Raw genomic sequence first — 16451 nt, 5'->3', positions numbered from 1 at the left:
ATAATAAAAGCATGTAATGCTGTATAAGACTCTAGGGGACATTGTCATGATAGAATATGGATATTGCATCTGAAATTGTGGCTCTAGAGCATGGTGTTCTTGGTTCTGGTTTGTCATGGTGATGCATGCAGCAGGCAGAATGATGTTTCAGTCCATTTAGTGCCTAGATGGCAATGCGCTTGGAAAACAAATTCACACTGGCATTATATTTTTTTTTTTTTTCTGATTGTTCCTGTCCAGAAAGGCATGTTTCTTAATACTTGGAGTGAAAATTACCTTCTTCCACTCAGGATTATAGACAAATCTAAAGCAGCATGGTGGGCAGTAGCACTCCAATTTGCAATTATAGTGGAGTGAACTCATTTAGCAATAAAAATAAAATTGGAAATTCTGTAGCATATTGGAAGTCCATGGGATATTTCATGATTGTGTCAGCTTTGGCTCATGAAGTTGCTTCAAAAATCCCAAATTCCTAAATATTTGAAGACTTCCAAATATTCTGGTAATTTTTTTCTGGGAACTGTCATCACAGAGGGAAAAATATAAGTTTGCAAGCCCTACATACAAATGTCATGATTGTGATAATGTGTATTGGGGTTAAAAAAAACCATTTCTTAAAATATCTGTCATTTTTCACCAACATAGAACTTGCTGCTTTCTGGTACCACTGCAGCTAAGAGCTGAAGAAAAGCCCTAAAGAATTGTTAGGAGATAAAGGAGTGTTTCTGAATAGCTGTACCAAAAGGGAGCCAACAGAAGAACTTGGGATTCAGGAATGTAATGGTGTTTAAGGCTGTAGTGCAGGTTGTCATATTAGAAATTCTTGTAGAGTTCTCCAGATTTTTTTTCTACAAGTTTCTTCTCATTTGTACTGGAGACAGTACTCTGTTCCCAGAAACTAGAATGCCAGAACATTTCCTTTTGTACTCAGAATCTAGGTTCCTATTTAGACCCTATGGAAATTTCAGCTGCAGTTTCTACCATCAAGAGAAACCTTAAGGCAAACAAAATCTGCTCACTCAAGGTGCATGTGAGGAGGGAAATGATGAAGAGCCCTTGTAGTGCATATTCAAGAAAGATTATGAACAGTATTCCAAAAAAGCAAACTTAACATTTCTCTATGTTAGGAAATGGTTTGATTTTTTTTTTTTTTTTTTTTTTTTGCCTAATTTTTGGAGGAGTTGAATTTTTTAAAAATTTTTGTAGGGAAATAAATGTTTTTTTTTTTTGTATTTAAAGGAAGCTTAGCGTTGTACCTTTTCACAAAAAAAAAAAAAAAAAAAAAGGGAAGGAAGAAACTGTACTACAGCCTGCACGGTCTTATGAAAATCAGGACATAGTCAAGCACCCCTTTTCTTGTTTTCAAGAGAAACTATTGACTTTAATACGACAGAAGAAAATCTAGCCAATATTATGAATATTATGTGAAAGAGAAAAAGATCTCTTTCATGTCAAATGAATCATTTTCTTAGTGTAATGAAAGATATTATTGGGTACTAAAGTTAGCACTGATGTATGTGTGTGTATATATGTATAAAATGACATATTGTTCATCTGTGCAGATAAATCCTTTAACAGCAATGCAGGTTGGAAGGTATAATCAAATATTTCTAAGGGAGTTAATCTAACAGGTTTCAAATCTAAAGTAGATGAGATGTCCAAAACTCAACTGAATTAAGTAGAAGTCAGAAATACAAATAGCACATCAGTAGTCTGTTTCACAGCGGGACACGATGATGATATAAGGTTATGCTGCAATCCATCCAATTCAACAGATCACAGAATTTTGCAAGTGTCACTTTAAAAATGTGTGTTAACTCTTCTGTGGTTTTGTTTGTTTGTTCTGTTGTGTGTCTCCCATTCTCCCCCCCCCCCCCCCCCCTCTTGTTTGAGCTCTGATTTTTAGCTTATTACTTCTTTACTGTTTTGGTCTAATTAAATTTGGTGTATTGCCTCTAATCCAGATATCTGGCTGTGCTCTGTATTGCTTGGCCTGAGACCCAGTTTATAGATTACTGTGATATTTTAGTCTCATTTAATGTCACTGAACAGGGATGCTTCACCTGGTGGTCACAGCAGCCTAGTTGAATTGCTCTCACTATGTGATATTACTTACCCGGCAAAAAGAAACTGCTGTTATGCTGAGCAAGAGGCATGTTTTGAGCATCCCGTAAGAGAGCGGTGTGCACTCCTGGAGGCTTTGTGTTTTTTCAGCATTTGGAAGTGCTCTTTGCCACCTCAGGACTTCAGATCCATAATAGGGGCTGTCTGGTGTGAACCATGCAGCCCACTTAAGCTTAAGTCAGTGAGCTGTGTCCTGCTCAATTTCTATATAGGGTGACATGTAAGGAGTGTTTTATAGCTGTGCTTTGTATTCTCAAGTAGCTCTCCATTTTCAACCGAATGGCATCAACTAACTCATATGGCTTACTTACGTTCTCTCCCTCAGACTGTGCAACGTTATGTCCCAAGCAAGCTGCTTTTCCATGTCTCTGCATGAGCTAGCATTTCTCTGTCCCATTTTGCAGTTCTCAGAGGTAATTCATTTCTAAGTGCAGAGCTGAACCTTTGTATGTCTTTGGAGTGGGACAAATGACATTTCTAGATTAAGTACCAGTCACGACAAATGATGGGCAGCTACTGGTTATTCTGCAGTTAAGACTGTGTTTGGATTTAATCACATTTCTATACGCAGAATAATTTGTACTGCTGATGAAAAATAATAGACACTTCTGGGTTTGAAGGGCCAGCTTTTGAATAACCCAGAAATTTGTACTGATATGGAATTAAGATACTCAAAGCCAATAGCACATTATATTCTCTGCTTCTACTTTTGAAGCAAAAAATGCAAACAAAAATAAGACAGTGCTACAGAAATAATTGCATGTTTCTATTTTAAGTCAGTTAGCAGTATAAAGAATGGGGAAAAGAGTGGCAACAATGAAGGAAATTATTTACTTAAAATGCACTTGTTTTATATAAATAAAAAAATACATATATTTGAATGCCTGATCACTTGCCTGAGAACCAGAATCTGTCCTAATGCACCCCTGAAATCTTCTCCAGTGTCACCCTTTACTAAAATACAGAGCTTGTCACCTCAGTAAGGAATATATGTTTGGTCCATAAAACAACCTATTCCTTCCAAAGGGTTGAAAATCCCAAAGAATTTAAAATTTCTTTGGCAGATGTAAGGATGGTGGAAGTAGCAATACAATAGCCTGTGAAGATGAAGGAAAAAACTCTTTGATTTCTCAGATTTCAAGGGACTTTGGATCAAATATTTGCCACAAAACATCTCTGCAATAAACTGTGGCTGTTCTTGGTAAAAGATTATGGCAGTGAGACTTCTAGTTAGAGAATAAGCACACTCCAGTTGAGAGATATATTTATTCTTTATTGTAGTTGTAACCTATTTCAGGTAGAGGCCAAACAAGGTTGGAAAAAATTTTGACCCTTGGCCCACAATATTTTTTACCAAACAAACAACAAAATTCAGCTTCTGCCTTATCAGCATTTTGCTTCCTAAAAGGCTATGTAAAATCTGCTTTGCTAAGTAAACATGATAGCATTATTAAGTAAAAATTATGCTATGAAAAATCCATGCAAATGTATCATGTTTATATGCTTTTAACAATGTTACCAGTAAAATCATTAGATTAATTATCCCATACTTCAGTATAAATACATGTACCTATGCATACTCATGCCCAAATACTTTCATAGCCATTTATGTGACTTGTAAATCATTAATTAATTAATTTCATTACAATTCAGTACAGTTGACTTGATCATGCTTTCCTACCAGTGCAATCCTGTTTAATGACACTCCCAAGTAACTGCATTATAGTACTCTGTTTAAGCATCACAGGAGACAGCAGTTATTTTGGGACTAATGTCTTTAGGTATGTCTGTCTCTCTCTGGTATTCCATTAAAATGAGACCTCACCTGGTGAATCCTTCAAATTCAGTAATTCAACCACTAATAAAGACTTTAGCTGTTAAGCCTTTTCCTAGAGGGTTGTTGACTGTCCCTTTCTAACTTTAGGAAAGCCGAACTCCTTTGGGCATGGCTAGATGGAGCCATCTCCTGGTCAGACAGTAAAGAGAACTCTTGATTGACGATGAATGTGTAGTAACTGCTGTCCCAGTAATTAACATTGCTGTAAACAAATTAGTTATAAACTGTGAAGGCGATGCTCCCTGCAGACTGGCAGAGTTAAATTTTGGGTTCTGTTTATAAACTTAACACACCAAAAATTAGAAACCAGCTGAGTAGATGCTTTACATGATACTTGTGCATTGAATGAATAGCTGGAGAAGGAGGTGAACAAGCTCCTGATAAAGAAAAGGCATGGTGATACCATTTTTTTGAATGACAACAAATTTTGGGTGAGTCGTCACTAAAATCCTGTTTTACTGAGCTGGATGATGCTAACAAATTGCTTCATTTCTGATACTTTGTTTGTCTTTGGCTGTGACAAACTCAACCCTTTGGTGGTTGTCTTCTGTTGTAGACAGAGCCCTGTCTTCTGCCTTCCTTGTGACTGCGCAGGTGTCAAAGTATGGCCATTTTTGCAATGTGAATTCATCTCTTGTATAGTTGAGTAAACCACTACAGCTCAAGGAAATTCTACTGATGAAAAGTCTTATCAATATGAGAATACCACAATTTCTGTCTATAAGGGCTTCCATACAAAGATAGTCATCAGTAAACTTCATTGTTGTTTGGATGTAATCTCTGTGATGATTAGATAATAACAGTTAGGAAAAAACATTACTCTTCATGAGTTAATCTTGTTACTGTAACAGGTGCTTGATATTTTGGGTCCAATTTGCCTTTGGCTGTTAAAGCAACACATTATGTACCCGTACAGACTACTCTAATGTGCCTGAAAAGGTTTTACTGTAGAGTGTCTTCAGTTGTGGGCAGATACACACATCAAGCTTCTACTTGCAGCAACCCAAAGTAGGAGCCTGATATTTTTGTTGTTGTTGTAACACAGCTGAATTGGAAATTTAAGACTTCTGTTTCATTGTACTGCAAGATGTGAAATGTGAGTTATTTTGTGTTGTCAGGAGCTCTGGATGAACATAACTTTTTTTTTTTTTTTTTTCACATGTGGAAATAAGGCATCTGTTCTCTATAGCTGTATTTTACCTGAAAGCTCCATTAGAGACATCTCTGAAATTTATCCTTTTTTACTTTAGCACTGGATGGAAGGAAGCGACTGGTGCTTAAAGCAATGGGATTTAAAAAAGCTGCCCTCAGCTGACATCTGTTTTATCCACCTGTTTTGAGTATGATCAGTTCAGATCAAGTCCCTGCACCCTGGTTTCCTCCTCTGAAAAATGGAGACAATGTTTGCCTACCCAACAGGGACACTTTTTAATGCAGGTGCTATTCTTCTTTACTCTAGGGCTAAAGGATTCACTTAAGTATTGAGATGTGTTTCAGTCTGCAAAATCATATTTCTCAGGATGCGAACACGTTATGTATTCCAGAGCAATACTTAAAATTTGGTACAGCATTGTTATTTGGCGCAGATGGGAAGTCCTTTTATTCAAGCTGTCCTCAATGAACTCTACCTTAAATAATGATGTATTAGAAGTTGAACCAGTTTGTGTTCATTTTTTAATTATTATGAATGATTAGCAATCATTGTCTAAAACTTGCATACTCCAAACTTGTTTTCAAGAGTGGATGAATTTAGATTTTGCCTACCCAACAGGGACACTTTTTAATGCAGGTGCTATTCTTCTTTACTCTAGGGCTAAAGGATTCACTTAAGTATTGAGATGTGTTTCAGTCTGCAAAATCATATTTCTCAGGATGCGAACACGTTATGTATTCCAGAGCAATACTTAAAATTTGGTACAGCATTGTTATTTGGCGCAGATGGGAAGTCCTTTTATTCAAGCTGTCCTCAATGAACTCTACCTTAAATAATGATGTATTAGAAGTTGAACCAGTTTGTGTTCATTTTTTAATTATTATGAATGATTAGCAATCATTGTCTAAAACTTGCATACTCCAAACTTGTTTTCAAGAGTGGATGAATTTAGATCACTGTTCAAATTCAACAAAATGTTTTGCTATGGGTTTTTACATGGGTAAGAATATAGAAGAAGTTGTAGGAAAGATAACTGTTTTGGGGTTTTTTTGTTTGTTTGTTTTTTTTCATGAAAAGAATTAATTTTAAAACAGTTTTGCACGTATAACTATTCAGTCTGCTTTAATTTTAACTGTATTGTTTTTCAGGGGGATCAGATATTGAGTACCTAGATTTTTATAAGCCAGTGGTGTGGTTCTGGATCCTTGTTGGGCTTGCTTATTTCGCAGCTGTACTCAGCATGATTGGAGACTGGCTAAGAGTCATATCAAAAAAGACAAAGGAAGAGGTAAGAACATTTTTAAAGGAGAAGAAATACTACTTTTTAAAAATCTTGATTAGAAGTCAGGTGAGTTTATAGCTGCTTTTGCTCTTGGGGCATAGGTCAAAGCTGTTTATCTGTGAAGTATATGCTGCAGCTCAAACTGCAGCAAGTTTTGTAGCAGTGTAGTCAAACACAGTGATTTTTTTTTTTTACATGGCTGCATACAAAATTAGATTAAATGTACTATTAAATTAAGTGTATATGCACAACTGCACCTGACAGAGGAAAAAATTCTCTAAAAGGATTATTCTAGACTAGGAATATAGTCATTAATTTTTGAGGAAAAAGACATTCTGCTTTGTTTCTATATGAGATGCAGATATGCAAAGAAAAATACTAAATCACTAAATAGTTATATTCAAGATATCTTTGATCATTTTATAGTGGTAAGAGAATAAATGTTTCATATCATGTAAGGTATTGGAATGACTTATTTAAATATGCATGGATGTATTTTATCATAATATCTTCAGTGGCATGCCTAGTTACTTGTAGTCAGGTGCATTGCCTTCAGTTCAAATATAATTTTACTTGTAAATGTGTATTTATTATTCCAATGATGCTACAATGTTTTACGTTAAACTTTGTCATTTAAGAAAGTATCCTGGTTTTGAAAATGTTAGAGGATGAATAAAATTTCCTTTGATTGCAGCTAGCACAGTTCAGGTTTTACTAGAAGTTTGGGAAAATAATTTTGTTTTAAACAACATATTATTTCCCTCCAATTTAACTTCAGTTCCTCTGCACACATCAGTTAATTTGCGTTACTCAAATATAAAAAACTCTAATTTCTTTCTGGTGGAATTAATATGTTGGTTACTGTGCAGTGACCTACTACTTAGATCGTTTTAAATTGTTTTCCTAGCTGTAGGGCATGGCATCGGTGCCTGGATGTAATCCTGGCAATCCTTGAGTTCCCAAAGACCTTGCTGGGAAGGGTAGCTTACCCCTATATGCCTTCACTCATGACAGACCCTCAGGGCCCCTGAGGCTTTCTGACCAGAGGGCAGCAGTGATGGTGGCAGTGGGCAGGAGGATGAGCTGGGTGCTTGAGCAGGGTGAAGCTCACTGTGTGAGGCAGGTGGGGTGGACAGCTTCTTTTCATTGCCCTTGCTATCCTTATAGCTCTATGTAGTTAGAGACAGCATTGTGACAGGTCTGTTGTAAGTGTACTTCCACCAGGCATTTCATAAACACTTAGGTCTGAAGTGGAGGACAATATTTATTTGTCCAGTTTCATTTAAAGAGTATCTTTTGCCCCTGTGCTGTAAATCTGAAAGGATATTTATAACTTCCCTTACACAGCGAGCTTTGCTAGTGTCCTTCACAGATACAGAGCAGCAGGTATCACACAAGTATTCCCATTTGCAAGTTTAACAGTTTGCAGGATCACCGTTTTGTTTTCTGGAAAAGCATTGAGGACATCTTTAACACCTAACTTGCATGATTTACACTGGCTGCAGGGAAACCAATAGATCACTTCAAATGCCATTTACCTGCATGGTTTTTCTTCATTATTCTGAACTTCAGAATTAGGTCAGCCTAGCCCATTTTCCACTCTGCACTAGGAAGAAGTAAAGAGCTGGGCAAGTACATGTGGTGGTTTCCCTCTGCGCTCTCCTAGTGTCTAACTGCTCTCAACTTTGAGCATTTCATAAGATGCATTTAGTTTCCCTGGGTTACTTCTTTCTGGATTCTTGAAAAAAAGGATATGACTGAGGCACAATGACTTGGGACTATGCAAAAATACCTTCTTCAGGCTTGATTTTGCTGCATTGCCTCATACACTGATGACACAGTTTAGTTCTTTGCACTATCTAGAATTAATCTGGTCTTTAATCTCACTTTTCTCATACTCTTCTCTCTTATCCAGGCAGTGATGTCTTTGGAAAAGATGCTATCTTGACTACATAGCACACTGAGGGTCTAATCTGTTTTAGTGTGTCTCAATCCATATTATTATAATGATGATAGTATATTAAGAATCTTTGAGTTAATATAATATCTTGGTTTTGATTTATATTGAAGCTATTTAAATACAGACTCACTTTGGAGAAGATTTAAAGAAACATGAATTGAACAAATTCATGGATTCCTCTTACACATTAAATACATTCTTATTTTTATCCAGTAGAACACTATTTGCCAGGCTATGAACCACAGTGCTATGCCAAACTCTTTTCTCAGGCACCAGGAATGTATGCTCTATTTCATCTTTCCATTCTTTCTGACTTTTGTAGCCTAAACAAGCATATTCATTTTGTCTACAGAAAGGAAAACCTCATTCTTCAGATATAGCCAAATTCTTTTGGCTAATGCAGGTATTCAGGATTTTGCTGTATACAGGTCTCTCGTGTGTGTTAGGTTAGATTAAAGACAGACATAACATAATTAATACCGTTTCTTCAATTAATCACATCGCTGATATTCAGAAATCTCCCCCACACACATTTCTTAACCCACTGGTCAGGCGTGTCTGAATTCATAACAGAAAGAAAATGTTTTAGTCATTTAAAAATGCTACAGTTTTAAAATTGACAGAGACCAGTTTGAAAAACGAATTATGACATAACGCAAGTTATGTGCTAGTTAGAAAATATGAAAAGTTATTTCTGTATTCTATTGTAATGATACTTTGTAGGAAGAAAGTTATATAAATGTATTGCCATAATAAATAATAAATGTTTTGTTATAGGATTGGCTGTGTTTGAACAGATGTGTTGTACAAATATTCATTTTACAGGTAGCATTTTATGATAAAAACTGCCACTCTTAGCTTATACTTACTATTTGCCCAGGAAAATTTGAGTGAAGAAGCTGAGGGAGTTCAGTGGAAATGTAGTCATCGAGTCTCTTCTATGCCAGTAGAAGCCAGAGGAGACTTTGAATTTCTTGTGTTGTCTGTTTTTTCAGTTAAATGTAAACTTACAGTGGTCTGCTCCAGCTTCTACAGATAGAGATTATAGCAGAGGAACCTATCTGGAATTCAAATGGTAGAAATGAGTGCAATGGAAAATCCAAGTACTAAGTATGTTTTTTAACCATCTATTAAGGAAACATTCTATCAGTCCTTGGGGAAATACCTCATTATACCTAAAGGTAGCCTCTGAAATTAGAAACGATGTTATAAACAGAAATCTGCTGAGGGGCAGAGGCTGTGATAAAATCTATAGGACCACAGTTAATGCACTCTGAAAACTGAAACAGTTTAATATATTTCCTAGGAAATATAAGACACTGATAATCTTCCTTCATGGCACTTACCCACTATGGGTATCAATACCTACAAGTAAACAAGATTAGTGGATGATTTGTATCATATCTTTTGTGAGGAAAATATAAGTAGCCTACCAAGTTTTAGATACAGGAGGGAGCAGATCATTCAGTAGTGGTCGGTTGCTCTGGTTTTAGCAGTTTGAGACTGAAGGCTGATAGTAGCCAAGTCTAGTGAACTGTACCAGAATCCAGGATGAAGACAGAGGGGTTGCAAGTGTTGAAAAACCCCTCTTTCTACTTCCCCTCAAAAATCAAAACTATGTATCAGTATCAGCTGAGGTATTTGATATCTCTTGTTAGGCAGCCACAATGATATTCTTGCCTTTTCCTGTACTTTAAAGTAAAATTAGTTTCTCATAGCATATTTAGGGTGTATATTGTGAAAGGAAACCCTCATATGCTAAAAGGTGGGCATGCTAATAATGAATATCACCTATTATCTACAGTCCTGTACACATTTCTCTTAATGCAGCTGCATTGTTCTTAAAAGTAGTTTACATAAGACTTTGGTGGTAATGCATTTCACTGTTTCAACAAAATAAAACATCTAATATTTTCAGGATACTACTGGGAAAACTTGCCATGTGCAGATGGGACTGAGACCAAATAATCTGGTCAGATATGTGCTGATCTGCAATAATGCCCTATTTTGATATTAAAATCCAGATAACCAGAATGTCTGGCAGTTGCTCAGGTAGCTTTTGTCTCCTGAAATACTCTTGAGAGTTTTGAATGCATCAAACGGGGAGGGAAGTGAAAGACAAGTAGCGACAGAAGTGGGAGTTTTAGAAGGATAGATCTGCTGCTAGAGGCAGTTCATACAGTAAGAGAGATGAAGTGTCACAAAGTCACTGGAACATGCTGTGTGCTGTAATCTTAAGTAGGCGATCTGTCTCTGAAGTTCAGCTTCAGCTGTACTAGCTTGCCTTAAACTCCCTCCTCTTCATTATTCTCTATACTCTGATTACTCAGAGCACTTTTATAGACTTCTGATTTTATTCTCTTTGAAAGGTAAAATTTCAGCAGGTTTTCCTTGTCATGTTTTTCTTCAGTATGCAGCAGCTTCTGAATTTCAGTGTTTCCAGCAAAAATGTATACCCGACCAAGAATTTTAGTCATTTGGGCTATAAATTTCAAATTCTTGTTTTTAAAATTAAGTGCTTATGTCCCTTGGCCTCATGATATTTTCTTTAAGCTCTAGTCCAGATTCCATTCAAGTCAATGAAGATGGGATTCATCTTCAGTGTAGACATCAATATCTGACCTAGTCATCTACGTTCCCTTTATAGTCAGTGGAAGGAAATGAGTGTTTCTAGCATGGTTCATTTGAGCTGTTTAAGGTATCTACCACGAGATGAATTTCACCCTGGAAGAGCCCATTCTTTTCACTGTGTATCAAGATTGCAGGTGACTGACTCATGTCAGGCACTGGCTCAGTTTGAACAAGTGATTTTCCCTGCTGACTGTCTTTGAATTGAACAATATGGATCCAGCTTTAAAGACCAAGCCTAAAATTTCAAGAGAAATAGCACATTTACTACTTGTGGAAATTTAAAAGGCAGTTGATATCTTATAAACAAATTTAAAAAAGTAAATAAAAATAAAATAAAACTTTATTTACAAAGTTAATATTTGTAAACAAATTAAACAAATTTGACTCATCTGAATCAACATTCAGTTTAATCTTTGTGGCACCAGTGATGATAGGTGGTGCTAGGCCAGATATTGATGTCTACACTAGAGATGAATCCCATCTTCATTGACCTGAATGGAATCTGGACTAGAGCTTGAAGAAAATATCGTGAGGCCAAGGGACATAAGCACTTAAATTTAAAAACAGGACTTTAAAATTTATAGCCCAAATGACTTGGTTGGGTATACATTTTTGCTGGAAACAAGCTGTCACTTGTGTCTGTCAACAGAATTAGGCTTTTCATTATGATGCCATGGAAATTATTGTACTCATTACAATATTTATTGTCTTCATTTTATTAGCTACAGGCTAAAGGTGCTTACCCAGTATAAGGGTCCCAGCCTAGAGAGAACTTCATCGCATCTCTCTTCTCCCCCAAGGAGGGAACCTAAATGTAGGCTTTATGTATGAAAAGATGAAAAAAAGACTGGACTCATTTGAGAAAGTCTTGCAAGTTTTCATGAGTTGAACAGGCATACTAGTCAGACAGGACTCAGAGGCTGTTCAGTGAGGGTGTGTGGCCAAGGAGGAGGAAGGAGAAGTTCTTTCAGTGGCAGTGAGCTCTTAACTTGGCTCTTGCTGTTTTCAAAACCAAAATCTGTTCACTTAAGAATAATTCTTCAACCTGGTGATCAGAGGCTTTTTACAAGGTGTGAGCCAATTGCCGATCCATTGTGCATTGTTTTAAGTGAGATGGATTGGCTCTTGTTGAAGAAAACAAGTGACCGGGGTTTTCATTTTCTTACAAAAAATATAACAATTACAGTAGTTTTAAGAACTGTATATCCACAAGTTCAGGGTAAGACAGACTCACTTGATGGAATTCTGTTCCTAGAAAGCACTGAATCAGAAATATTTGTGAGACAGTCATGGTGTGAAAGCAACTGCATGTGAAGCCCTTTCGCAAGACAATGATTAACAGAGGTGACACAATTTTAGGATGCGCAAGCAGCGAATCATTGAATTTCTGTAGGTAGTTGGTGATACTGCTGCAGATGTTATTAGAAATTATATTACTGTAAAACAGCATCTAGATCTGTGTTCTAAACTTCAGAAAGAATGCAGAGAGCTACTGAAATGGCAGAAGAGTGGTCTGAAGAGAAGTTTGCCTAGCATTAAAACTTTTTTCCAGTCCATCCAAGATGTACAGAAAAGTGTATTTAAGAAACAATATCCACATTCCAAAAGGTGATTTTTTCTAATAACTTCTGAGATAGGGAAAAATATAAAATCTTTCTACAGTAAATATAGCCATGAGTCTCTGGTCAAATTTGACTATCAACAGGACAAAAAAAAAAAAACAAAACCAAAAAAACAAACACAACCCAAAAAAGATGGGAGCACAGTCCCTCCATAACTTCTGAGTCTGATATATGTAGTGATATTGGTGTGAGAAGATAGAAATGGCTGACCTGGTTTTGAATGCAATTTGATTTCTTCCCTTCTCGAGAGATTATAAGTCATCCCAGTGGTGTTCTTGGTCCTACCCTAGCAACAGTCTGTAATACTGAGTTTCTGTATCGATCATTCTTTTACAAGTACACAGTAGTACTATGTGCAATAATGAATATGAAAGAACATGTTGTTCTGAGAGTCCCAGGAAAACTAATCTGCTGATAGTTTGACACTTTTTTTTGAGATGTCTTTCCTCATAGCTTTGTGTACTTTGGACATCTGATGTCTGCTTAACTTCAGATTCAAAACACACACACACACAGGTAACGTTCACACTGTTATCATTTTGGTGCCGTTTATATCGGTTATAGTATCATGCCTTTTAGCTGGGTGTATTAAAGCCTTTTAGAGACAGCTGTTTTGTTGTTACACACTAGGTGCCAGGTCCCAAAGTGATGCTGGTGTGTTGCTGATTACAAGAGACACGCTGCCAAAATACACTTCCCTGAGCAGCACGGCAGGCTGTGCGGGCTGAGGGCAGGGGGGCACTGCCGGCGCCTGGCCCTGCCCTCCCACCGTGCTCCCCCTCGCCTCTCCACGCCGGCTGCATGGCTCGCAGGAGGTGGAAATGCCTCCAGTGCCAGCTGTGTGCCACCAGGCAGTGAGGGCAAGAGCTATTAAATTTGCAAATATAAAAGGGGAGCAAGTGACTTATGCTGCCTAATAACAGAAATTGACTAGAGCGCCCAGTTATAGTGGTGGCATTTCTTGGAGTTAATTGCCCATGAAGATTCCCTGAATGTACATTATCACGGTTTACATTAGGAAGTCTTGATCTTTTGGAGACAAGATGTAGTTAATCCTTTAGGTTACTGTGACAAATATATCTGTGGTTTAACTCTATTCAGAGTGATATTTAACCTGGAATCTGCTCAGCCCACATCTTCATGATTAACATTCCTGAAAACTTTAAGCTAATCTCAGTGCTTGGATGTTGTTAGGAAAAGAGGCCAAAACATATTGGTAATACTGTGTAGGTATTTGATAGCTGTCTTGTGGATGAGTTCTCAGACAAAGCCAGTTCAGCAGGATATCCTTGCATTTTCAAGCTATGTTGACAGCGAGGAAACTGCGTTGCAGTCATGGATAAAATGGACTGAAGACACCATAGAATACTTTCTTTTACAAGGGATGAGTCCGTTGTAATACTAGTGTTGAACAACCAAAGTGGAGCTTTATTATGTCACAAATATCACTGCAGATATTGACATTAGAAAGTTAAGAAATAAACAGTTTTTACTGGGACTTGACCATGTAGATACAATAGCCATTCCTTACTGAGTACCGAGACAAAATTAAAAGTCCTTTTTTTGTTTTCTTTAGCATACCTTTTTAAGCTAAAGTCCTGTGAGTTTGAAAGTCATTCTCTTTCCTGTGGGAGAAAGCTGAGACAGTCTTTCAACTGCCTGTAGCTTGGGTTTCATTATCCTTCTAGTATAATTCTTAAAATGTTGCTATTTCTGGCTGCAACAAAGTCACTGGCTGTATAGTGCAGACATAATACATGCTGTTCTCCTCAATCACCTTAGGCTCAGCTGCTAGAACTTTATGGAAACCTAAATAGTTTCTTGAGGTTAATTCAGGTAGATGTCGTTCATTCCCATCAGGTTGAAAGAGGGGTTGGATGGCTCTCTGAGGGAGATGAAACAACTAAATAGAACAGCTGATTTTGACAGGAAAATGTCAGCATTGGTTTTTATCTTTGGAAGTTGTTAATAAAGCAGAACATTAGGGACTGAGATAATCAGGCCAATAACTTGTGTACAGTATTGAGATACACACACATTCAGCTCTATGCAAAGAAGTGTCTGATGGGCAATATTCAATAATAATTCTGGTGAGGTACCTACCATAGGAGTGTTCATATTTCTGGAAAAAAAGAGATAAAACAGTAAGTATGGTGACTTAGTATATCTGGTTCTGGTTTTGTAGACATTTTTTATAGGCTACCTGTTTTTATTTTGTTGAATCAGACCACGATAGAGCAAAAGGGCCATTTTTGCATCTGCCATCTGTCACATTTCCACAAAACATATTCCCACAGCTGCCACCGTAGGTGTTCTTCAACAAAAAAATAATCAAAATTCATGGGCTCTCTGCATTCTCATTGGAGAATGTGGTTTATTTCATCCAAGGCATCAGATGTGCTCATGGAAGTTATGTGGGTGAAACCAAACAATCATTGCTCACCAGAATGAACTCACAAACATTACTTCCTACAGGACTGAATAATCCAATTTCCAGTGGGAGAGCATTGTTCCCAAAACATTTCTGACCACCATGGTTACAAAAACATAACGGTCTGTAATTTAAATGTTACTCCAGAAGATGGCAATTTCACAAAATAGAATCTTTTTCCCTCTAATATTTGCCTGAAGCAGAGGGTCATGTATACCAGTCAGGGGAACCAAAGAAGAGATCACTTACTGCTTCATTTGTGCCATTCACTTTGAAAATAAAGACTGGAAGCTTAAACACCTGGTGTAGAAGAGTTCTCAGCTACAGATCTGAGGTCCTGACAGAACGAAGGAATAAAAGATTAAAATTAAGATGGTTAACCACCTGGGAAAGCTCAGCATAGGTATCTCACTGGTGCCTGTGGTATTCCTGTGTTGCATATTGCTACTGTTTTCTGTTACTTTTGAAGACAAGTAGAGCACAGTCTTCTTGTAAATGCCTGCCCACAGATTACAGCACAGTGGGGTTTGGGTACTTACTAATAATGCTATAACTACAGAAATACTGAAAGCCAGATAATTGGGATGGGAATTTATTTAGTTGGACTATAAATGAAATTCCCTTAATGTACAGGAAATGTACAGGCTTCAATTAAAACGTCTGTGAAACTTGTCTTTTTCTCTTATGCACTCCAGTCTTCTCTAGCCTATAGAAAATTATGTAGTTTAACATAAATTTGTGGCCAGCAGTAGCTGAGGTGGGAAGAGGCAGTTTGTGGTTGCCTAGAACTGCAGGAAAGTGAGATGGCAGAGAGACAAACTCTCCTACCCACGCAGGGAATCAACCCACCCAGCAGCTGCATTGTTAAACCCATCAAGCTTCTATGTACCTACATTTTTTTTCAATTTTGATTTTGAAGTGGGATTTAGAGTAATTCTTGCGAATGCTGGGTGAGATTCTTGAAAGCTAAGACAAAATGTTTTGTACTTTACTCTGCTGTCTGGATAATGTGACATGTACATGCTCTTTCTAGTTTTGTCTCCGAGTAGTATATCATGGAGAGGTTAATTAGATGTGTTAGTTTTAAGTAACGGAAAAAGTACATCGGAGCGGAAAAATGAAGCTGCAAAACTTTGGAGAATGCATTAGAGATAAATGTTAGAAATTATATACTGAGGAGCATAGAGAGTGTTAAGAATATCTATAAGGAAAAACACTTTTTTTTTTTTCCAAAAATGCAGTCAGATGTGTATCTGCAACTTATCTGCTTACTCTTTAATTCACTTTTTTGGCTTGCAGTAACATAGCCATCATAAAACATACGAGCCCTGTATATCAAAGGGAAACAACATAAAGTACAGCTATGAAAGTAAAAGCTACACACGTTATTTAGAAATATATATTTCCATTT

The 16451-nt window shown here is 37.0% G+C and overlaps 1 protein-coding gene across 3 annotated transcripts in view; it reads left to right on the top strand.

Annotated features, from left to right (window-relative positions):
* KCNK2 (potassium two pore domain channel subfamily K member 2) overlaps positions 1-16451 on the top strand; it is a 106859-nt gene that overhangs the window by 83176 nt on the left and 7232 nt on the right. For all 3 annotated transcript variants that reach the window (XM_032989539.2, XM_042789854.1, XM_042789855.1), the window contains exon 7: positions 6263-6402. In XM_032989539.2, coding sequence (XP_032845430.1) covers positions 6263-6402 — 140 coding nt within the window. The remainder of the gene's footprint in view (positions 1-6262; positions 6403-16451) is intronic.

The sequence above is a fragment of the Tyto alba genome, unplaced genomic scaffold (genome assembly GCF_018691265.1).
Source record: "Tyto alba isolate M040663 unplaced genomic scaffold, T.alba_DEE_v4.0 Super-Scaffold_16, whole genome shotgun sequence".
Classification (NCBI taxonomy): domain Eukaryota; kingdom Metazoa; phylum Chordata; class Aves; order Strigiformes; family Tytonidae; genus Tyto; species Tyto alba.
Note: the sequence above shows the minus strand (reverse complement) of the source record. Positions and strands in the feature narration are given on the sequence as shown.